Below are 25,458 nucleotides of genomic sequence, written 5' to 3'. Positions count from 1 at the left end.
TATCCAGTCTATCATTGATGTGCATTTGGGTTGGTTCCAAGTCTTTGCTATTGTAAATAGTGCTGCAATAAACATAAGTGTGCATGTGTCTTTATAGTGGAATGATTTATAATCCCTTGGGTATATACTCAGTAATGGGATTGCTGGGTCAAATGTTATTTCTGATTCTAGATCCTTGAGGAATTGCCACACTGTTTTCCACAATGGTTGAACTAACTTATACCCCCACCAACAGTGTAAAAGCATTACTATTTCTCCATAGCCTTGCCAGCATTTATTGTTTCCTGACTTTTTAATAATCACCATTCTGACTGGCATGAGATGGTATCTCACTGTGGTTTTGATCTGCATTTCTCTAATGATCAGTGATGATGAACAGCACATCAAAAAGCTTATCCACCATGATCATGTTGGCTTCATCCCAGGGATGCAAAGCTGGTTCAATATATGCAAATTGATAAATGTAATCCCTCACATAAACAGAACCAGTGATGAAAATCACATGATTATCTCAATAGATGCAGAAAAGGCCTTTGATAAAATTCAACATCTCCTCATGTTAAAAACTTTCAATAAACTAGGTATTGATGGACCATATCTCAAAATAATAAGAGCTATTTGTGACAAACCTATAGCCAATATCATACTGAATGGGCAAAAGCTGGAAGGATTCCCTTTGAAAACTGGCACAAGATAAGGATGCCCTCTCTCACCACTCCTATTCAACACAGTATTGGAAGTTATGGTCAGTGCAATCAGGTAACAGAAAGAAATAAAGATATTCAAATAGGAAGAGATGGAGTCAAATTGTCTCTGTTTGCAGATGACATGATTATATATTTAGAAAACCCCATCGTCTCAGCCCAAAAACTCCTTAAGCTGATATGCAAATTCAGCAAAGTCTCAGGATACAAAATCAACGCGCAAAAATCACAAGCATTCCTATACACCAACAATAGACAAGCGGAGAGCCAAATCATGAATGAACTCCCATTCACAATTGCTACAAAGAGAATAAAATACCTGGGAATACAATTTACAAGGAAGAACTATCAACCACTGCTTAAAGAAATCAGAGAGGACACAAACAAATGGAGAAACATTCCATGCTCATGGATAGGAAGAATCAATACCATGAATACTACCCAAAGTATAGATTCAATGCTATCTTCCCAAGTTACCACTGACTTTCTTCACAGAATTAGGGAAAAACTACTTTAAATTTCATATGGAACAAAAAAGAGCCTGTATAGCCAAGACAATCCTACGCAAAAAGAACAAAGCTGGATGTATCACATGATCTGACTTCAAACTACACTACAAGACTACAGTAACCAAAACAGCATGGTACTGGTACCAAAACAAATATATAGACCAATGGAACAGAACAAAGACCTTAGAAATAAAACCACACATCTACAACCATCTGATCTTTTACAAACGCTTCAAAAACAAGCACTGGGGAAAGAATTCCCTATTTAATAAATGGTGCTGGGAAAACTGGCTAGCCATATGCAGAAAACTGAAACTGGACCCCTTCCTTACACCTTATACAAAAATCAACTCAAGATGATTAACAATTTAAATGTAAAACCCAAAACCATAAATACCCTAAAAGAAAACCTAGGCAATACCATTCAGGACATAGGCACGGGCAAAGAATTCATGACTAAAACACTAAAAGCAATTGCAACAAAAGCCAAAATTGACAAATGGGATCTAATTAAACTAAAGAGTTTATGCATAGCAAAAGAAACTAGGATCAGAGTGAATAGGCAACCTACAGAATGCGAGAAAAATTTTGCAATCTACCCATTGACAAAGGACTGATATCCAGAATCTGCAAGGAACTTAAATAAATTCATAAGGAAAAAACAAACAACCCCATCAAAAAGTGGGCAAAGGATATGAACAGACATTCCTAAAAAGAAGACATCTATGTGGCCAACAAATATATCATTCTTATAAGAAGAGAATCTCTATGTGTATTACAATTAGGAATCATTCTTTTTCTGTTTGCTGGGCAAGGTAAATAAATTGATTAATGCATCTTAACTAAGAAAACAGGGACTTAAGAACTCACCATTATGTGTATGGTTTACAACACTCAGTTCTTCAATTCTATCAGGAGAAATTATAACTGGGTGAAAGACGCCTTTAAATTTCACTTGAGGCCCTAAAGGATAAAAAAAATCATAATAAGACTAGAATAAAGGAATTAACTGCCTTTTAAATTTGAAATTATTATTAAACTAATATCTTTAAACATATAAAAATTACGTATTTTTTTATTCATCTGTTTATTGCCAAATCACATACAGAGAGAATGGCTGGATAGATTTTCATCAAACTTGGAATACTCTGGAATTGTCAACCTTGAAACTTGGGCCATATTGCATACTCAAAATTATTTCTGGGAATTTCTAGGGGCTGCTCCTCAAGCTAAGCATACACTGGATGCAACAGGAAGACCCTGTAGCGGTTGTTTAAGTAAAACATATTATACTTATTGAGACACTGTGAGAGAGGAAACAAAGAGCAATTTCAAATTCGAGGCCCAGATTAGTCCCCAAATGGAAAGACAGGACAGCTGTCACTGGAGCTGCTGCTGCTGGTTTGCTACGGAGCAAGCCCCTTGGGTGCAACTCTTCACACTGCTCCAATAAGAGGCAAGATGAATCTACTTAATAATAGTTAGAAAGTCTCTTGAGCAATGCTCAGGAAGTCTAGCCCAAATGATTAAAAATGCTATTTCAGACTGCTTTTCCTGAGAACACATGTATATGGAGTTACCGGCCCATTCTGGCCCCATCCCAAGTCCTTTTCCTCAATTTCCCTATAAGAAATCCGGGGGTTCTACATACCCACAGAGGTGTTTCCCATGATGACAGGGGCCTGGGGATACTTGAATTTAAATTCCAGCAGTTCCTTCAGGGTCACGGGGGAAAACCACATCATTCTCTCACTGCCAAACACCCTGGTCCTTTGCGGCTGTTTCTCAGCCATTATCTATTGAAAAAGCAACAGGGATTCAAGGTACCCAGTGGTGCCATCTCCACCTGTTTCCACTCAACCATTAGCATTGTAGAAACAGAAGGAGAAAATACATATCTTCTAAAAAAGAAAGTACCAAGTGACCTAAAAGTAGAGCTTTACAAGGAATTAGAATTCAGAATAAAAGTACAATGGTTCTTTACTCCTGGGAACTGCTTCGTCTGTCTCCCTTTGGTGCTCTTATGCCTCAAAGAACATCATTTTAATGTTTGCAAAGATAGTAACATGCTGAATCTTGTTAAATCATTCTATGGAGGAATAAACTTCAGCAAAAGTGAAAGTAGGAAACATGTCTACATCTATTGCGATTTAACGATTTCATAGATGCTATCTGCTGCCTCTTACAGTCAACTCAGCTGTCCCCCATGGTGACCCCAGCCCCATTCCTCCTCCTCTTCCTCAGTCCATACTCTTTAGACCTTACTTATTTGCTAATCAGCTTTTGAGAGAACCCATAAACAAATATCCTTCCTGATATTTCACCATGAATTCTTCTAGGATGAGCTCAACATTGCTTTACCTACCATTAGCTCAGGAGGAAATATCAGTTCCTGGGTTGGATCCAATGGCAGAAACTCCTCTTCTGCGAAGAGTTTTGGACTTGTCTGAAAAAGAGAACGTATCAGAAATTACCGTTATCGAGCAACTTTAAAATCCTTTGTGGAATAAGGTCAAAAGATATAGACACATGGTCAGATACAGCAAACCAACAAAAAAGTCCACTAGTCAGCCACAATCCCTGAGCTCCAGACCAAAGGCTCTAACACAAACCCGGTCATCGGTAACTCAGTGCTGATGCCAACGGGCCTCTGGAGGCCTCAACTCCCTGCACGTTCTCTTTGGAGTCTGGGGACAGTAGAAGAGGCGGCAGCAGCAGCGGACAGCTGGAACAAGAACGGCTCCCTGAACCTCTCCTGAATCTACTTGCTCTACTTGTTCTTTCATTTTCATGACATCTCCACTTTACTTCTGACCCTTGAAAAATAACTTGAGAAAATGCTTTTAAAAACTAAGAGACACTAAGGAACCAACATGTTTTCCCTCCTGTAGATAACTGTATTTAAATGGGAATAATATCTGGAATGAGGACAAAGTTGCTATGATATAATTTTTTTTATAGTGATGGAGTGAGAATGGGAGAGGGCAAATGTTGACATACCACAAATTAGTCAACTTGGGTAGCCATTTATTCTTCCTAAGAGTATGTTGGCTCCTGTTCATGTCCTGAGAAAGCCTTACAAAAGCTTTACATTTCACTGACCTTACTTCCTTCCTCGAATTCTGGCAATCCATTGATTCCTTGATCCAAACAGCAAACCCCATTTTCTTTACTTTGACAGCAGCCCGAAGTCTAGTGGACAAAAACCAAATCACTAGGAATTTATTATTACTTCTACTAAGTAGTAAATAAAGCAGGTGACTACCAGTTGAAACGTAATGCCGAATCAATATCGTTAGATGCCATGAAAGAGAGCCATTTGTACTTAAACATATTCAAACCGACTTTAATGAAAAACCCCAGCTTATAGGAAATTTTGAATAGCAGTGATTACTAAATAAGTTAAAAGACATAAAGATCTTATAACTAAGTGTGGCACATAGCATTAAATAGCAAATTTAGCAATATAAATTAGTTAATATTATTAGTATTTTAAATATTAATAATAAATATTAATAGGTATTGTTATTGTCATCACTGTTCTTATCTATGATATACTGAATTCATTGTTTAGCTTCCAAAGGGCAATCTTATATCCTTCATTTCAACTTTGTTTGTTCATTTATTCATTCAACAAATATTGAGTAGCTACTCAATGACTGTATGGTGACTGGACCCGGAGACATACAGCCTCTACTGTGAAGCAGCCCACAGTCTGGTGAAGAGATGGGATAGCAAATGATCAGTTGCACCACATTGTGACCAAAGCTGTGACGGGACATGCGTATACCCATCGTATGTTCGCAGAGGGCTATAGGAACACCAGGCCAGGGTACCTGACCCAGGCAAAGAGGTCAGGAAAGACCTCCTGGAAGCAATGACACACAGCCAGTGTGTCAAAATGCTCGGGTGTTCATTATGTGACCACCAAGGCAAGCTCAATGAATGAGGGTAAGTGCCCTGCTCAAGATCAAATAACAAATAGCGGCTAGAAACCTGGAGATAAGAAGTAGCCGTGTATTAGCACGATGCTGCCCCTCTAATCACTGACAATCCCTACCATTTCGTTTCACAGGGGAAAGCATACTCAAACATGTGGTCCTTTCCACTTACTTCACAGAAAGTCTTGCATGCATCAATTATGGGCCTGTATCCAGTGCAACGGCACAGGTTACCTGAAGGAGAAAAACACAGCTCTGTTAGCCAAGTGACCCAGATAGAGGCACAGTCTACCAGGAGTGTGATGGAAATAAGGACCCTATTACAGAGGAAAGCTCTGTTTGCCATTTTACGCCACCTAATCTACAAAGTCAGATCTTTTCAACAGCGACTTGGGATATTTCGTTAAGAATCTTGAGGCAGATTTTAAAAGTTCAGGTATTTGTACTTTCTCCTGTAAAGTTGTTATGCCTTCTGCTTGTGACAGGTGCTCAAACAACACAGTAATTTCAAGCCAAAAACTTGCTCTACAGTCACATTCAAGAGCTAAGCCTTATTTTTAAAACTATTTATTTATTTATTTATTTATTTATTTATTTATTTATTTTGAGACAGGGTTTCATTCTGTCACCCAGGCTGCAGGTGTAGTGGTGCAGTCTCAGCTCGCTGCAGCTTCCACCTCTTGGGTTCAAGCAATTCTCTTGCCTCAGCCTCCTGAGTAGCTGGGACTACAGGTGTGCACCACCAGGTCAGGCTAATTTTTGTACTGATAGTAGAGATGGGGTTTCACCATTTTGGCCAGGCTGGTCTCAAAATTCCTGACCTCAGGTGATCCACCCACCTCGGCCTCCCAAAATGTTGGGGTTACAGGCATGAGCCACTGTGCTTGGCCAGCCTAATATTTTTTTTTAAAGTAGAATCCATTTTATTGAGCTGTTATTGACATACAAAAAGTTGTACAACTTGGTAAATTTGGAGATAAGTCTTACACCCATGAAACAATCACCACAGTCAATGTTATAAACATATCTATCACCTCTAAGTTCCCTCCCACCATTTATTTATTCATTTATTTTGTGATTACTATAACATCTGACCTTTTAGCAAATGTTTGAGTATACAGTACAGTGTAAACTATAAGCATTATGCTGTACAATATCTCTAGGACTTACTCATTTTGCATAACTGAAACGTTTTACCTTTGACTAATACATCTTTATTTTCCCGTTCCCCAGGCCCTGGTAACCACCATTCTATTCTCTGCTTCTATGAGTTTGACTACTTTAGATTCCTCATATAAGTGGGATCATGTAGTATTTATTCTTCTGTGCCTGGCTTATTTCACTCAGCAGAATGTCCTCCAGGTTCATTCATGTTGTTGCAAATGGCAAGCTATACTTCTTTTTCTAAGGAAAAAAACCCCTCATTTTTAACACTTACTGTGACAAAAGAGAAAAAAAAAAAAGCACTCTAAGCTTCAGCCGATAGAAAGATCAAAGTTATTATATGGCAGCAAAGGTAGTTATTGAACTGTGAAAGCAGTTGGGCACATTACTTATTTATAATAAATCATTAGGCCAGCGTTTCTCTCACAGTGTGGTCCAGTGTTCCTCCTCCACCCCTAAACCTTAAGTCTTATTTTAAAAACAATATTACTGAGTCAAACTCTCTAGGGGTGGGTCCCAGGATTCTTCATTACCCACAAATTCTCATGTATGATCTAAGAACCCTGAAATCTGAGAACCCCTTATCACTTTTTTACATCATAAAGAGCCATGAAATCAAATTCATGATAAGATCTACAGGAAATCAGGCAGAAGACAGTTTATGAGCAATGTCTCTCCTTTCTACGTCCATTTGTTTTGGTTTTCACTGGAAAATTTTTGCAGAGTAAGTGTACATATGAGCTTTAGGCTCATTTTCTCTAGCAGAGAAAGAAGGTCTTCAGGGGGCCTGAGACAAAGACAAATGCAGCCATGGAGAACTTCACCAGAAATAGGACTTGAGAGGGCATCACTTAAAAAACTTGTTTAGAATCTTGTTGATGAGGATATCCCTCCGCCACATACACACTGAGCTCTTGAACTTGACAAAAACGCTCTAGGGTGGATAGAGACAGTTCTTTGCAATAAGCATCGAGATCTCAGTCTCTGACTTTATGCTGTATCCATCAGCAGCCCTCTGATGCTGAATATGGTCCTGAAAGCACCCACTTACCCAGTAGGGAGAGTGGTGACGGAGCAGCACATGGAGATAACAGGACTATTCCCAAGGGCTGATGAATAACTGGCTTTTTAATGATTATAAAAACAAAAGGGACTTCAGAAATACATCAGCCAAATGCAATGTGTGGGTCTGGTTTGAATCCTGATTTGAACAAACCAGCTCTTCCACTTATTGGGGATGTAACTTTGAACAAATCACTCTCCCCAAACCTCAGTTTCTCCACTTATGAAATAGAGATAACAATAGTATCTGTCTTATAAATTTTTTGTGAGGATCAAATGAGATAATCTTCAAATAGTATTTAATGCAGTGTGTGGCACATGAAAGGTATCCAATATTAGCTGTTGTTATCATTATCATCATCGTGAAAAAATAAAAGCCTGCAGGGAGGCTGAGGCATGAGAATCGCTTGAATCTGGGAGGCAGAGGTTGCAGTGGAGCCAAGATCGTGCCACTGCACTCCAGCCTGGGCAACAGAGTGAGACTCTGTCTCTAAGTAAATAAATAAATAAATATTAAAAAATAAAAGCTCATATAACCTACCACCAAGGGCATCAGTTAACTGATGCAGAGTGGGCTCCGGGTGGTTCCTGAGCAGCGTGTAGATGGACATCACCATCCCGGGTGTGCAGAAGCCACACTGGGTTCCGTGACACTTGGCGATCCTCTCCTGGAAGCACAGGAAGGGTTAGAAATGCAGAATCTTGGGCCCCATCCCAGGCCTAGTGAATTGGAGCCTGCATTCTAGCAAGATCCCCAGGTGATTTGTCTGTGTGTTAAGATTGCAGTAGAGTCCCCTGAGAGCCCTTCTCATCCCAGGCACCTCCCTTCCGAGGGCTGGGTTGTAGTGAGGTTGGGCCTCATCTGCTTTTGAGCTTCACTTAAGGCAGTGGTTGCCACTTTTGAGAATCACCAGGAGAGTGTTAAGATTTCAAGCCCCACACAGCACCACAAACCAACTGACAGAGTCTCTGGGAATGGGGCACAGGCATACATCTTTTAAAGATTCCCAGATGGTTGATTTCAATGTGCAGTTGTGGTTGTGAATTACTGAGATGAAGGAAATCCTTCAGAGAAATAAACCAAATTACACTCAAGTTGAGAAGTGAAAAAAAATGAAAAATAAAATAAAATGCTTTTATTACCTTTCCCTCCCTCTAGCATTTTTGCTTTGGAGTCTAACTTCTAAGGTTCAAGTCGATTTTGGAAGCTGTCTTCTGGCAACATTGGAACAATGGGAGTCCCACGTCAACAAGGAAATGAAAGGGTATTGTATGCCTGTGTATAACCAGGTCTCACATGGGCATCCAGGCAGAATTTTCCTCCTCTAGTTAATGATATTTCATCATGATCCAGGCAAAATTCTCTCCCTCTAGGTAATGATCTTTCAAATAAATAGAACCCAAGATTCCTTCAAATCTAGAAAATTTGAACTTGGGTCATTTTCTATGTTGCTCCTATCTTTTCCTTCTTCTATCTTTCCTCATATTTGATCTTCATTAACTTTGATAAAAACAAGTAAAAATGGCTTTTTTTTTGTTTTGTTTTTTGTTTTTTTTGAGACAGAGTCTCACTCTGTGGCCATGCTGGAGTGCAGTGGCACGATCTTGGCTCACTACAACCTCCACCTCCCGGGTTCAAGTGATTCTGTTTCAGCCTCCTGAGTAGCTGGGACTACAGGTACACACCACCACGCCTAGTTAATTTTTGTAGTTTTAGTAGAGACAAGGTTTCACCATGTTGGCCAGGATGGTCTCGATCTCTTGACCTCATGATCCGCCCACCTCAGCCTCCCAAAGTGCTGGGATTATAGGTATGAGCCACTGCGCCCAGCCTAGAAATGGCATTCTTATGGACAATATATACATAAAGAGTCAGGTGTCTGAAGATGCTTTTTTACTTGAGGCTAAAACTCTAACAAGGTGCTTCTTTAGGAGAAAAGCCAAAATACGTATTGGCAACTCCTATCATCTGTCTTCCAAACAAGCTCTAAGTATAATAAAGCTTTTTGGTAGCTGAGATTTTCACTCAGCCTTAAGATGATGTTATTTTCCACTTTATTTAAAAAAAAAAACACACAATAAAATTATATCCCTCAATGCACATGGCTCTTCTTTCTCTTTCTTCCTTCATTCTTTCTTTCCTTCCATCCCTTCCTTTCTTCCTTCCCTCCCTCGTCTCTCCTGCTCTCTCCTTCTCTTTCTTACGACAGGGTCTCACTCAGTCACCCAGGCTGAAGTACAGGGTGCAGTCATGGTTTACTGCTGCCTCAACCTCCCAGGCTCAAGTGATTCTCTCACCTCAGCACCCCTGAGTAGCTAGGACTACAGGTGCTCACCACCACACCAGGCTAATTTTTGTACTTTTGTAGAGACATGTTTCTCCATGTTGCCTAAGCTGGTCTCAAACTCCTGGGCTCAAGCAATCCACCTGCCTTGGCCTCCCAAAGTGTTGGGATTACAGGTGCGAGCCACTGTACCCGGCTTTTGTTTCTTTATGAGTTTAGAAGATGTCAAATAGACAGGTCCCATCTAATTAGAACACAGAAAACAAACCCACAAATGTCACGGCATTCTTAGAGAAGAAAAAGTGTTCTAGTCTTCCAAAAGCATCTTTCCAAGAAGTTAGTTAAAGACACTCACATATCCCAATACGCCAGGCTTCACTCTTGTTCCCAGCTAGGTTGTATCTGTTAGAGTGGCCAAGGCAGCAGGCCCCAGGCTGCTCCACTCTCTTAATCTCAGGGACTCAATGTCATGAGGTTTCTAAAGCACAGAAACCCTATAAAGAAGAGGCACATCCTCACCTGAACAGGATGAATTCTGGTGTGGGTGCTTCCTATGCCTTCTACTGTGGTGACGGCAGTACCATACAGAGAACAGATGGGAATCAGACAGGCATTGGCTGGGTGATGCCTTCAGAATGCAAAAGAAAAGCACAAATTACAAATTATGTCACATCCAGTGGGAAAGGGGCCAGGCATTCATTGAGCTTCTCCACTGTGGCAGGTTTTTGTATAATGTCCCCAGGTTTTACACATACATTTCCTCCTTAGCTTAGGCCCATTTTACAGAAGTGGAATCTGAGGATCAGAGTGATTTACTCAGGGTCACAGCCAGAGTATCAGAGGCAGGATTAAAATTAGGCCTCCTAATTCTAATTCCAGAATGGTGTCTACTTATCAAAAACTGTCACAACTTTGATGGTTTTTGCTTGAATGAGGGGTTGACATTCTCTAGTCACAGGTAACCACCCACCTATGGCAGGCCAGGTCTCCATTAGCAACCAGAGAAGCCAGCCTTCACCAACACCTAACTGTCATGCTGATGAATGCATAAGTTAAACATTAAAGAACTGGAGAAACTGGTGCCTTAGTACAAAGGCCAGAATGTAAAAACAAGGCCATTAAGAGCCTACCTGGGCTTCCTCAGAACTTAGAGTTCTATTAAAATAATGGAGACATTCTTATACACTTTGTACACCTTGTACCAGGATCCACTTTAGATGAAGTCATTCTTCCAAGGCTCTGAAGTAATTGTCTAGACCCCAGGCCCTAGTTAAAGATTAGATAGAGTGAAACATTTTGGCTTTCGGCTTGTAGGTACACTGAATGCATATAAGCACTAGGAAAAATCTGGTAACGTTTAGTTGGTCTGGTGAGTTACTTCGACCTTCTCCCTATAACTGGTTGCAGAAACAAACTCTCTTCTTTCCCAGTCTGTCTGCTTCTTGTTTTTAGACCACAAGAACAAGCAGCCAGACCTCATTTGTCTGGGAACACACCCACCTAGAGCTCATTGCATCTTTCAGATAGATGCTAGGCCAGGGGTTGGTTAAGCAATAAAGTAAAAGTGATACCAAGCTTCAGAAGAAGAAACAGAGTGTGGGATCCAGAACTCCTCAATCCGACAGAACCACTGCTAGAAAATGTCCAACTCGCAATGTCTCCTAAATGTTCTCATTCACCAAAGAGAACTGTAAATGGCCAATAAACACATGAAACAAGTATTCGACCTTAAAAATCAAGAGAGACTCACGCAATGAGAAACACAATTTTTGTCAAAGAAAATAATAAATATTTTTAATATTTATAATATCTATTAGTACCAACAGTTTGGGAAGATGAGACTCATACTGTTTGTAAGAATGGAAATTGAGTTCTCCCTGAGAACTGCTGAGAGATATTTCACAGGAAGACATAAAAAAAAAAAAAACTTTAAAATGCACACTCTCTTTTACACTGCAATTCCACCTCTGTGGATATATCATAAGGAAATAATCACAGACATAAACATGAATATATCTATAGGAGTGTTAATTGATGCATTGCTCATGCTAATAAAAACTAAAAGTAATCTAAGTGGACAGTATTTGGGGGGTGGTTTTGGTACGCCCAAAGGATGGAACACACATAGGCATGAATGAATTTATTATTATAAGATATTAGGGAGAAATTAACAAAATATACAGGCTTTTAAACAGTATGTACAGTATGCTTCCATATGTATACACACAAAAGAAAGACTGAAAGGATATTATTCATTTATAAATAAGTGCAAATATTTATTGAGTGCCTCCTATGTGCCAGGCAGAGTTCCACATTGGAACTTTAAAATTGACTGCTAAAATCACTGGAGAACAAGACAGATAAAATCTCTGCCCTTGTAGAGTGTGTGTTCTAGCTGAAAGAAGACAGCACATATGTACATGGACAGTACACACAAAAATACATTAATTGAAATGTCGAGAAGTGCTATGAATACATTAATATAGGCTAACCCCATAGAGAGTTGTGAAGGTGAGGGGGAGCACAGCTATTTAGTAGGTGATTGGGGATGACTGAGAATGCAACATTTTTGTAAAATCTGAATGATTTGAAGGGGCCAGACATGAAAGGCAGTGGAACAAAATACTCAGGCCTTGAGGCAGGAATAAGTGTGGGATGTTTAAGAAAAGGAAGAGGGACAGAAAAAAGTCCAGTGAGGCAGGAACACAGTGAATGCAAGGGGAGTGGTGTTACTCATGGTTAGAGAGACGGGCAGAGGCCAGGTAGGTAATGGTAAAGGCTTGATAGCAAAGGTACAGAGTTTGAATACCGATTCAAAGGCAAGCAAGCTTTCAGTTTAGAGGTAGAAAGTTGTAAGAGACTGCCACTCTCATTCTAAAAACCAAAGTAAACCATATGAGGAACATAATCACATATTTTCAAAGCTCATCAGATGCTGAGTAGACAAAGAAACTTTATGAGCAAAACTTAATAAATAAATAAACTAAACTCCGTTGTGACAATCTCTTCATAAGAGAGAAGATACAGTTGTTCTCATCCCTGAGATACAATTATACTCTTCCTGAAATTGAAGGAGGAAAAGGAACCTGCCTTAAACAGGAATAAGGAGAAACCAGACCAACTTCCAACAAACTTTGAATGGTTGCATGTGGGCTGATAGCAACAGATTGAAATATAAAGCTGGGCTGCATTATCTCCAATCTCTTCCCCACCAGAGATCACTGAGTTCCAGGGGTAGTTCCCCAAAAATAGGCAGGGAAGCAGAGCTAAAAGAAACTTTCCAAGCATACTGGTCCTTAAACAAAGAAGGCTGGGGGAGAGAGAGGAGAACTGAGAGAAACTCTACGTACTCAGACTTCACAGAGTATAGGGTAGTTGCCACTTCCTAGAGGCTAAAGACAGAGCAGCATGGCTGCAATAGATCTCCCAAAGGAAGGTGAGACAGGTAAGCAAAGAGAAATCCCTCGTGAACTAAAAAGTTGACAACCAGGCTGTAAAGCAGGGAGGAACCTCTCAGAGTTCAGACAGCAGGTAGTTTGGTATGGAACACAGCAGACATCTGAAACCTCACCAGTGCTCAGATCCTTAGCCTTCAAGTGAGATCTGTGACATGATGTAAAATGGTCTAACATTAGCATAACTGGAGTCCCAGAAGAACAGAGGGAAGAGTGTGTGGCACAGAGTAAATATTTGAAGAGATAATGCCTTGAGAAGTTTCCAGAAGACATCAACACACAGAGCCAAGAAACTTGGCAAATGTGAAGAAGGATAAATACCAAACATAAACAGATGTTAAACATAATGGGAAGTCATTGGGGGCTTTTCAGTATGAGAATGACTTGATCTGATGATAATTAAAGCAGGTCACTCTAGCTGATGTATGGAGAAAGCACCAGATGGGAGGAAGGGGGTAAGTTAGGGGCTGGAAGAGTTATACATGAATAGGATGATGGCATTATCCTCCCCTGCAATTTCAGCCCTGCCTTTCCTCCCCAGACAGGCAGTTAGGCAGCCATTCAACTTTTGACAGGGGATTTTTTTTTTCTTATAGACAAGGTCTTGCTATGTTGCCCAGGATGGACTCAAACTCAACAATCCTCTTGACAGCCTCCCAAGTAGCTAGAAATGTGTGCCACTGTGCCTGGCTTTGATGGGGAATTCTTTGACCATATGTTATCCTCACTGATGCTACATTTTTCTCTCAACACATTCATATTCCTGGGACCGTGTCTGTCTTGTTCATCATTGTACCCCCAGTGGCCAGTTCTTTTCACATGGTAGGTACTCAAAATATATTTACCAAATGAGGGAATATAACAAAGTTCAAAATCATAAAAATTTCAACCATATCTAGACTTTGCTGCATGGTACCTTATCCTGTTGGTGATGGGGTTATATCGTGATATCATCACTGTACAAGCACCACAGCCTCCTCCTCCACAGCCATACTTAGTTCCCGTGAGTCGAACTGGAAGAGGTATAGTTAAAGATCATATGTGTTATATAATTCTCTTTCTAGAATAGCCCTGCCACTAGGAGACAGTAACATCACAGACTCTTAAATATTAGTTAAGTTCAATACATATTCATCAAATAATGTGTTTATGTCATAATTACTATTGTAGCAGCTATAATAATCTTGTAAATTCTTGATTTCCTTTTGTGTGCTATATCTTGTATCCTCCTTTTGAAAACAACTGGACCTCAGGTTGCCAAAAATAGGGCCAAACTGAAAAAAGAGTCTATATATGTAAGGGCTTGAGTATTTGAAGGTATAAACACATTGCACATTTATTCTCATCCTTATCTCTGCCTTTGATGACACAAAGCAAAATATTAAATTGTAGATAATTCTTGGAATATTCGTGTCATGTTAGCCATGTTTGTGTATTTCTCTGCCTTTCAGTGGCAAAAACTGCCATCTGTTCCCTAATATCTCTTCTCTCATTATTCCTTGGAAATAGAAACCCCAACTGTTAGCCACATACATATGGCTTCCCAGAGTAAAAAATAGACTTTCCCAGCCTCCTCTGTGACTAGGTGGGGTCATTAACAGTGCTGGCTAATAGGATGTAATTATAAGTATTCTGTATGACTTCCAGGAGAAGAGTGTCCTTAAAAGGAGAGGGGTGCTTCTTTCTTTGCTCACTACTTCTTTCTATTTGCTGGAATTCACATATGAGGGCTGGCTCTCCATTGGTCATCTCTGATGGTGAGGAGAAAGCTATGTGCTGAGGAAGGTGCTGCTTGATTCCTCAAAAACGTTGTGACACTGCTTGACCAGCCCTGATCCACCTATCTGTGGGCTTCCTTTATGTGAGTGTGATAGCCATGCAAACATGCCCCACAGACCTCCCTTCAACATGGAGGGTAACTGACCAAGGGACCCCGTTGCTACACTTTAATACTGATCGCTCTAGTTCTCATTAAGACCATGCCTCCCATGAACTGCTCTCCACCAATGATTTAGTGCTCCAGAGAGATATGGAGTCCTTGTCAACCATCTCCAGTGGTTCTGAAGACTGATTAACCAGCAGTCTAGGGCCCTTCTACTCAACCTTATCTCCAGAGTCAGACTTACATGGTGATCAAATGGCTCCCTAAGCCTCTTCTGATTCACTCCCTACTTCCTTTCCCACAGACATTTCTCCTAATAAAATCCTGGCGCATTTAATCTCATTTTTGGTGTCCACACCCTGAAGAACCTGAACTAACACAATGAGAAAGAAAGAAACTCCTACCTTCTATCTTGTTTGCCATGAGGTGGAGTTCTCTGTCACTCACAGTGAACCAAACTTTAAATATTACACATAGGTACTGTGGATAATCAGGAAGTCAGGTTAATTGTTTTTTTATGTCTAAAGCTCTTGAAGGACTTTCATGAACATGTTTCAGAAACATATTCATGGGTCTGAAAAACAATTATTGATGCTTTGGAGTTGTGTACTCTTTTCGTAATTTTACTCTCTCCAGGGGGAAGAAATGTATACACTCCCATTGAAACATAATTTTGTATATAATTATAGTGTCCTTCACCTTCTGGTAACTCACTGGAGTTCATGCATACCAAGCTAAAAATCCATTCCTTAGATGGTTTTATTTGGCAAGTTTTTCTAGGATAACATTTTCAGGTTTAGTTCTTCCATTTTTTCTTTTACTTTCATTTCAGGTGACTTCTGTGCTCTCTTTTCCTAATGGGCATAATAATTTGTCTTTAAGGACAGAGTATAAATATTGTGACTCTTAATTCTAAAGGACGCTTACTTAGGTCCTTTTAACATCTATTAAGTTTCCATTACTAGTTTCTCCATTTTATACAGAGACTGGAAAAAAATTGGTTCTTCTGACAGCCACATTTGTGCCTTGCCTATAAAACTATAGGACTTTCTCAAATATGAGCATAAAACCATGAGAGTAGGGAATATATCTCAGTGTCTCTAATGTATATTTGAAATATCATTTAATGAGGAAATTGGAGTTATACAAATACGCATACACATACACACTCAAAGTAAAGAAAAGGATACGCTTCTTCCTCAGATAAGGCAACAGCATTGTTTCAGGATCAACATTTTTTTCTATCACCTATACCAAAGGGAAAATAAGAGTTAGGCATACAAAGTTGAGAGCTAATATGAAATTCACATCGGTAGGATCACACTAATTTGAGGGAAATGCAAATTAATTAGCCCTTCTACTCATATTTTCAAGTAGATTTCAGCCTTATGGAACACCTGTGATATGCAAACCACCTCTCTTAGGTGTAATTTTGAGCCCCACCACAATTGTGCTGCTGTCCTTGGTCCTGAGTTATTGCTCTTCTCTAAGGCAATTGTTTCCGCTAACAGGAACACTACCTCCTGTCCAGTTTTTTTCTAGAAAGTTTAAAGCAGGTGAGAGTAAAGACATTAGTAGAACAGTTCAGACTGGAGAGGGAGTAGATGAAATAAGAAAAGAAAGGAGGGAGGGGAATTGCTGGAATATAATAGCCTCTAGGACATTGATAGAGTTAATTTTTTAAAAGATTTGTTTGTTTATCTTGTTCAAATGATTGTGGTTTCCAGTGAAAGATAACCAGCCATGGCCCCAATCAAATAAACAAAGGGGAAGATAAACCGTGTATGCTAAGTGATGAAAGACTATGCAGCAAGGACACACTTAGGAAAGTTCATGGGAGCAGCCTGGCAGCATAACAGCAGAACAGCATGCTGTCTTTTCCCAAGGATGACATCAAAATGTCATGATTGGTTATGTTTTCCAAAGTGATCATGTTTTCTCTTTTTTCATTAAAAATTTGACATTTCTTCTAGATTCACAGAACACATAGAGGCATGACTTGCTTTGCCATTTCAGAAGCTGAATTCATCTTTCACCATATTATAGTAATTTTTCCTCCTGGGAAGTAGTAGATGAGAAGTGGACATATGCTTATTCTAGGGCTGCTGCCTTACCCTCAATTTTAAAAGGTTATACACCAGGCCAGGTGTGGCATATGCCAATTACCAAGGTCAGATCTGTGCCCTAGAAGAGTCTGTAATATAGAAAGATTGGTGTGTGTGTGTGTCTGTTTGTGTGTGCGTATGTGATAAGAAAAAATATGGGGGACTTCTCAGGTATCTTCAATTTAATTGGCTCGCAAATGGAACTCTTTATTTTATTTTCCAAACTTACTCCTTCCCTTCTTTTCCTTAAACTGCTTTATGGCCTCAGTATCTGCTAGGTCATCTAAGCTAAAAAACCTGAGCTATTTTCAACTTTTTTTTCCCAGTCCACCACAATCAGTGTCACCGAGTTCTTCCACTTGGGCTTCCAACGATACTCTAAACTCCTTTCTCTTCTACTGTCACTACCCATGAGCCCATATCATCTATTGTCCAAATGATTATAAGACCTGCCTGACGGGTCTCCCTGCCTCCACTCTTGGTACCCACAATATTGTCCTCTGCACCACGACCAGAGTGACTGCTGTGAAACCCAAGCCTGATCATCTCATGTATATGCCTAATTTAACATGGCTCCTGGCTGCCAAACTGCCATTCCGGGAATTCCTGAATCACGGAGACGCTTGTTAAAATGAAACCCCTATGGAATCAGGATTTCTGGTAGGGGGAACCAGAAAGTGTGCTTTTTAAATGAGTAGACTGAGTGGATCTTAGGTGAATTAATAGCCAACCATTTCCAGAATACAAGAAGAAATCCGAACTCAGGCCACACGGATGAACTGGCTAGTCCAGGGGGTGCATTGGACTTTCACCTTCACTGCATGTGCATGCAAGCTTCCCTCTGTCCTGAAAATCTGTCCTCTCTTCTTGGCAGAATTTTGTGTGTCATCCGTTCACCACCCTGCTCAAATGTTCTCTATGGAGAGTGCTGCCACCTAAAATACCCTCCCCATCTCTAAGTAACCATCCTCCTCTTTGTTCCCATGGCTGATGTCTTCACCTCTTCTTTTATGACACTTTTTACACTGTATCTTAATTATTTGTGTGTGTACAAGACTATCTCGATCCTGAGAGAGGCCATCTTCTGCTATTCTTCTTTATGCCAAACACTGAGCTTGGTGGTGGGGATATATCACAGGATGTAATAAGTGTTAATTAATGAAATGAATGACTGGAACATGCAATGTATGATTTGGTATGAGATACCAAGAAGTAATGAATAATTTCTCACAGACTTGGGCATCTGAACAGACGGAAAATAAAGAAAAACACAGAAGTTATTGGTGGCAGAAACTGTAGGTTGTCTATCCTGGCATGCATTCTCCTGTCCTTCCTTCCTGCTACTTTGGAATAGGAATGAAATGGCTAGAACCCCAGCAGTTATCTTAGACCATGAGGCAACACGTTCATGGCAGGAGACAAAAAAGAGAGAAGAAACCTGGGTCTCAGATAACACCATAAAGCTTCTGCCCCAACCTCACAATGTCTGTTCCTAGATATGATGGTAAACCACAGAAGCCCCGTTTTAATGAATAGACATGGTCTGGGTAGCCTAGTTAGTAAAGAATAGCACTTTAGGCTTGTGGAATATTTCTACATTTGAGGAAGGAATTCATGGAAGAAGGTGGTCATGCTTGTTTGGGTATGTGTTCCAGGAAATGTTCAAGGGATCGGAATCTGGCTCAAAGTCCCGCCAGTTTGAAATGTGTTGTTGTTGTTGTTGTTGTTGTTGTTTTGATATAGTGAGTGTTGTATTTGGAGGAAGTAGGGGCAGGGATCTAGCATGCATCTTGTCCTGGCAGCTCTGGGAATGAAACAGGGAGGTTAGGACTCAGATGGAGGCTAGGAGGTGTAGAGGGGATGGGTAACAGTTATTCTGGTTGACTCTGGATTTGAGAGATGTTGCCAGTTCTCCCGTCAGGGTCATTGCATGTACTCATCTCAGCATAGCCTTGAATCTGAGGGTGGAATCTGCCCCATTGTATCACTGCCAGCCCTTTTGGGAGAGTCCAAGTTCATGCCGTACTTGGTTAAGAAATCACTTTTCTCTGTGTAGTGCCAGTGACTAGTGCCTGAGGAGGCCCTGCCAGATCCAAGACAGAGTCAGAAAGAGAAAGGAAGAGAGAGATAAAAGGGGAGAGAGTAGAAAATAAGGAAGGGGTAGAGGTACATGTGAAGGGCCAAAGCTGAGAAGGAGAAGAGGAGGAAAGAAAGGGGTGTATGCTGTGAGACGCAGTTAGAGAAGAACAATAATCCATAGCAGCCTCAGAGGAGAGAAAGAAACCTCAGGGAACAGCCATGAGGACATACCTTCCTGAGCTTTAGGTTGCTTTTGAAATTCATTTTGCTTGTTACTTCTTTCTGCCTAAGCTGCCTCCACCTTCTCCACTTTTCTCCGAATCATCGCAGCCATTCCAGAAGCCCAGAAATTTCCTCTCTCACCCTTGTAAACCAAGAACCTTAGAGAATGCTAGCCAATAAACTGCTCTTTCCAGATTCCTACACCAATATCAAAAGTCTATGCTCATTGTGCAAATAATGCAGGATGACTGCTTCTTAGCATCCTTGACACCTCTAAGCAGGTTCTGGCTCTACTCATGAAACAGATTATTTTCTACTCCAGATAGTAACAATTGTTTCCACATATCAAGTGTTTACTGTGTACATGTACCCTGCTAACCACTCTCCATGCAACTTAATCAGCCCCAATTTCAAAGGAAAAGGCTCTGTTATTAGCTAGATTTTGCAAAGGAGAAAACAGAAGCTCAGCGACATTAAGTACCTTGCCTGAGGCCCCAGATCCGCCACGTCCAAGTCTCAGAGCAGATAGCACAGGATTCAAACCCAATCCCCGACTAGTTCCAAGGCCCATACCTTTGATTTCCACACCTCATTGCCTCATGAAATGACATGCTTCATTTCCTGAGTTGAGGTTGGAATGTGGCATCTATGGTAGAATTTATTCATGGGTTCTTCCCCCCTTAAACTCCATGTTAAATGGGTCATCTGTTCTTCTGGGGGCCTTGGTAGGGTGAATAAGATTTCAGAAAATTCTCTGCAACTAGGTCCCTGGCCAACGTGCACTGTTCTTGCCTCCAGATGTCATACCTTCTGCCTGAGGACAACTTTTGTTGACCTGAGAAAATTTAGCAAAAAGCAGAATAGAAGCCAATCATGTCACTTATTGTCTCCTAAGTGGCTTCACTTCTAAGCTTCTTTTTCAAAGGTGGGTTTTTAATTCCAGAGATTGCGTTTGGCTTCAAAAGCCCTCTTCTAGGGTGGGTTTTCTCTCCACACTCTTCTCAACAATCTCTTACTCTCTGGAACCACAAAGTTTGTGCTAGGCTGGGCACAGTGGCTCAAGCCTGTAATCCTAGCACTTTGGGAGGCTGAGTCAGGGAGATCACCTGAGGTCAGGAGTTTGAGACCAGCCAGGCCAACACAGTGAAACCCGATCTCTACTAAAAATACAAAAATTAGAGTGGTGGTGGGTGCTTTTAGTTCCATAAAAAGTGGACTGCTTTTAGTAGTCCCAGCTACTCAGGAGGCTGAGGCACGAGAATTGCTTGAACCTGGGAGGCAGAGGTTGCAGTGAGCTGAGATTACGCCACTGCACTCCAGCCTGGGCAACAGAGTGAGACTCCATCTCAAAAAAAAAAAAAAAAAAAAGCTTATTCTAGTTCTTTCCATGTAAGTAATCAGGCTTGTTTATTAGTACTGAAGCACACACCTAACAGAATTTAGAAGGGAGGAGAAGGAAAGGGAAAGATTAACACAATTTATTCTAATGGGTAATTGCAAAAACAGAATCAATATCTCCAGATTATACTTTACAAATAACCACAGGACATTTGGCCCATAGACAAAGTGAGTCCATAGATAAGAACTAGCTTATCTAATTTTAAAAATCAATAGAGCACAAACTATTGTTGGCCGTTATGTTAAAAATCCCAATATTTGTTTGGAAGTGGGGGAAGGAGAAGTGAGGAGATGTTAGACTCAAAACCCCTGTTTCTTCATTTAACCCAAACCCTTACCATCACCTATAAAGCCCTAGTAATCTGGCCCCTGCCCATGTTGCCAGCCCCACCAACCTACCTTCTTATCACACAGAAATCCTTCCACCTCAGGACCTTTGCACCTGCCATTCCCACTCCCTGGATGCTCTTTCCCAGATGTTTGCATGGCTTGCTCCTCACTGCATCCCAGTCACTGCTCAAATGCCACCCTTTCAGACAGGCCAAAACATCCATCCCCTCTGAGTATCCTGCATACTCTCTGTCCCCACGCTGTGCTTTATTTTTTATATTAGCACTTCTCACTTCCTGACATTACACATTTCCACGTATTTATATGCTTGCTATCTCCCCAGCACAATGTAAGTTCCATGCACACAGGGACTTGTTATTTCTGTGCTCTGCTGTATCTCATAAGCCTGGAACACTGCCTGGCATACGGCAGGCCCTTAACAAAGAAGTGGATTGAATGCTCATGATCACTCTTTATGAAGTAAGTGGTATCATCCCCTTTTAACAGAGGAACTGGCCTCTGAGAGGTTAGGTTTTCTCAATCAGAATTAGAATTGGAATTGAAGATTTGTTTGTCTAAACAACAAAACCAGTGTTGTGTTTACTATACCATTCTGTTACACAAAAGAAAGAAAAAAATGATATGTCAATCACCTCACCCCATTGTCATATTTCACCCTCACAGCAGTCCTGTGAAGGGGTCCTAACGACCCCCTTTACAGATCAGGGAAAACAAGCTCATCTTATCCAATGTGGAACCCAGGCAGCAGGGGCAGACCAAGTTTTTGAGGGGCCTAACGTACAATTTGGGTGATCCTCTTTAAGAAACATAATACAAAACCACAAATGAAATTAGGCTCAGGGTCTTAGAACAGGCCTCACAACTAGGGCCTGATGCTTCACCCTGGTTAGCATCCAGGGGAGGCAGCTGGTGCCCATCAGGAAAAGTGTTGCGGCTGCCCTTAGCCAGAAGCGGGGTCACAGGTGGCTCTGAGTGAACCAGCACCAACACGAGCACCAGGGAAAGCAGGTGCCACTGCTCTTGCTTGGTTGTTAGCTCTGTTTTTGTTGTTTTTAAGAGACAGGATCTCACTCTTTTGCCCAGGCTGGAGTGCAGTGGTGTGATCACAGCACACTGTAACCTTGAACTCTTAGACTCAAGCGATCCTCCCCCTTCACCCTCCCCAGTAGCTGGGCTACAGGCACACACCACCACACCTGGTTATATTTTTTGTAGAGACAGGGTTTCGCCATGTTGCCCAGGCTAAACTCGAACTTCTGGGCTCAAGCAATCCTCCTGCCACGGTCTCCCAAAGTGCTGATTACAGGCGTGAGCCACAGCTCTTAAGGGAGCTCCTTAACCTTCCTGCCTCAGTTTCCTCCTTCAGAGTAATGTCGATGAAACTGGAACAATATTAAGAGTGAGCAGAGTTGATGCTCATATTCAGGGGGGTGTTTCAAAGGAGGCCCACGGGGCTTTGCTGCTCCCAGACATCGGACACTGCCTGGAACTGTTCCTCGGGTTGCGCAGAGCGAGCCCAGCTTCTGAGGGGACAGAGCCCGCACCCAGCAGTGGACCCCGTGAGGACCTTGGAGCCCTCAGAGCCTGACTTGGGTTCAACTCTGCCAGGAATTAGCTGTGACTTTGGAAAGTAACGATTTCTTCATCCGAGAAACGACGGGGGTGGCTTGAATGTGTTCGTCTCTACGGTCTTGTCCGGAATCTAAGTTGCTCTCTGCGCTTCCAAACACACCCCGCGAGCTGAGGCTCAGCCTTCTCTGTACTGGGGACGTTCCCGTTATCGGCTGGGATTGAGGGAAGGAAGATTTGGGAGTGCTGACCTTGATGGGCAAGAATACTTTTTATCTTACTGTTTAGGGAGGGCGTGTGTTTGGTAATCAGCTTCTGAGCCTTGGAAGGAGAGGAAAGGGGAATATGAGGAAGCTGGGGGCCCAAAGATCCAGGACAGTCCCTGAAAACGCAGCCTTTATCTGCCTCGGAGGCGGGGTGGGAACGCGAAGGCAAAGCCGCTGTTAAAGGAGAAAGCCAGTGTGTGCCTGAGCGCCTTAAGCGGCGGGCACGAAAGGATGGGACGAACGGCCGGGGCTCCTCTCTGCCACGGCCCGGGCCGCGGGTCTGGGGGCAGGGGCAGCCCGCGGGCGCTCACCTTGCGGCCGTTCACGTAGAAGAGCAGTTCGGACGCCCTGTCCATTGTGGTGTCCGCGCTGGTTCGAGGGCCCAGAGCGGGAGGCGGCGGTTCTGGGAAGTAGCGGGCACCTGGGACCGGGGGGCACCGACCCGCCGTGTGGGGCGGGGCTTGCTGGAGCCTGAAGTCCAACCCACACCCTGACCGAGAAAGCCTTGATTAAGATCCAACGTTCCTGAGCTCATTGCCAGGAAAACTCTTCCCGGGACGCCAGCACGTGTGTGGGCGTCACTGGCGCCCTCTATGTGGGCGGAAATCATCCGGCGAAGATGAAGACGACCCCTTCATCTCCTCGCCAGTGGCGCTGAGCGTCTGTGTCACACCCTCTTGCGTCTTAGCAAACATTGTAAGACCTGGGACATTGCTTTTGATGGTCTTATGTTATTGCGTATTTTAGGTGGTGTTCCAGCTGGATTTAAGTCTGGGAACAGTAGTACCTCTCCTCCAACCAGGCCTGCTGTAGTTCTGGACTCTTAAGTGTAAACAATCATATTTATTCCAACTCTGCAGGAGCGGATCTTAGGGAAAACAAAAAGGTTTACAACTTGATCTTCTAGAAATATAAGGTTGGTGCAAAAGTAATTGCGGTTTTTACCATACCTTCCAATGGCAAGAACTGCAATTAATTTTGCGCCAACCTAATAATTACTGGTTTTAAAACGAAGAGCTATCTTGATATAAATTTAAAAATTTTATCACTATTTACAGTTTATCCAGTAACTAACCACCAAGTTTATCTGGTAAATAAGAACAGAGATGTAAAACATCTTGGAAAACTTAAAAAAAAAAAAAAAAAAAAAACTTGGAAAATACAGCAAAGCATAAAAATAAAGATCACCTAAGTCCACAACTTAGAGCTTACCACCATTCACTTTGGTCTATCCTTACTTTTTGAAACATGTACACCTTTAAAAACTTAAGTGGGATTAAACTAGTTATTTTCCAGGCTTCTTTTCACTTGCCATACCTTAGAACATTTTCCCATGTTATTTCATTTATGTAAACACAAAAATTTTGTTGTGAAATTTTCCAAACTTTGTACATAAAAGTGGAGTGCAACTGGCATCTACCTGCCCTTCCTTGAGTTTTAACAAAACATTTTGCCATACTCCATTTTTTGTAGTATTTAAAAGCCAATCCTGGACATATTTTAGCCCTAAATACTTCAAAAACACACATACACATTCTTTTAGTCAGTTGCAATGCCATTTCTCAGTGTCTAAAAAATGTCTTTTACACTTGACTTCTTTGAATCAAACAAGAGCTGTGCAATGTATTTGCATGTGGTCTCATCAGCCTCTTTTGATCGAAAACAGACTTTTTAACACTGTTAACATATTGAAAAAGAAACCAGGTCAGTTGTCCTATTTAAATGAAACATTTTTTGAATGTGGCTCTCCCTGGGTTGTTTTTCTACTCTACTTATTTCCTGTGTACTAAATATTAGATCTAAAGCTTTGATTAAATTCAGGTTCAATTTTTTTGTGGGGAGAGGGCAACACTTCATAGGTGGTACCATACACTTAATATTGCAGCACAGCAGGAAGCATATGGTGTCTGGTTGTTTCATTCATAATGATGCTAACATTGATCAGTGGGTTCTGAGGGCTATTCCTTTGTAATGAATTTCTTCATCAACATTTCACCTAATTGTTTTACATCCATTAGGTTTAATAGGGGGTTGCAATTTTTCTAATTCTAGTCTTTCTTCTTCATTCATCAACTGGGATTCTTTGAATAAAACTATCCATCCTTCACTGGAGCTACTGACTAAACCCCTACAGCACTCTGTACCCCTACTGCAGTCTCTCAAAGTGTGGTACTAGGACAATCCTAGGACAGACTTACCGGAAGCATCTGATTAAGATGCAGATTTCTGGGCCCACCCTTTAGTGGTCAGATACTGTCTTTTAAAAAAGTTTTCCGTCTAGGTGGAATAGAGTTTGAGTAGTTATTTGAATTCAATAAACTGTGTATTGATCTCAGATATGAACAGGATTTTTTACTACTTATTACTGGAAGAGTAAGTGATCTTTAAAACAAAGTTATAAAAACCAAATTCAAAAGAGTCTGAAAGGTTAATCTCCTCCTCTAAGTCATCAGATTACATATAATA

The 25,458-nt window shown here is 41.3% G+C and overlaps 1 protein-coding gene across 1 annotated transcript in view; it reads right to left on the bottom strand.

Moving 5' to 3' along the window:
* AOX1 (aldehyde oxidase 1) overlaps positions 1–23,348 on the bottom strand; it is an 87,004-nt gene extending 63,656 nt beyond the window's left edge. Inside the window, 10 exon segments of the mRNA NM_001281309.1 lie at positions 2,084–2,176; positions 2,865–3,009; positions 3,579–3,659; positions 4,316–4,405; positions 5,327–5,388; positions 7,922–8,048; positions 10,185–10,293; positions 14,037–14,133; positions 16,193–16,250; positions 23,304–23,348. Coding sequence (NP_001268238.1) covers positions 2,084–2,176; positions 2,865–3,009; positions 3,579–3,659; positions 4,316–4,405; positions 5,327–5,388; positions 7,922–8,048; positions 10,185–10,293; positions 14,037–14,133; positions 16,193–16,250; positions 23,304–23,348 — 907 coding nt within the window.
* Between the last annotated feature and the right edge of the window lie 2,110 nt (positions 23,349–25,458).

This window comes from Macaca mulatta, chromosome 12 (assembly GCF_049350105.2).
Source record: "Macaca mulatta isolate MMU2019108-1 chromosome 12, T2T-MMU8v2.0, whole genome shotgun sequence".
NCBI classification, from domain to species: domain Eukaryota; kingdom Metazoa; phylum Chordata; class Mammalia; order Primates; family Cercopithecidae; genus Macaca; species Macaca mulatta.
This window is presented reverse-complemented; position numbering and strand designations above follow the sequence as displayed.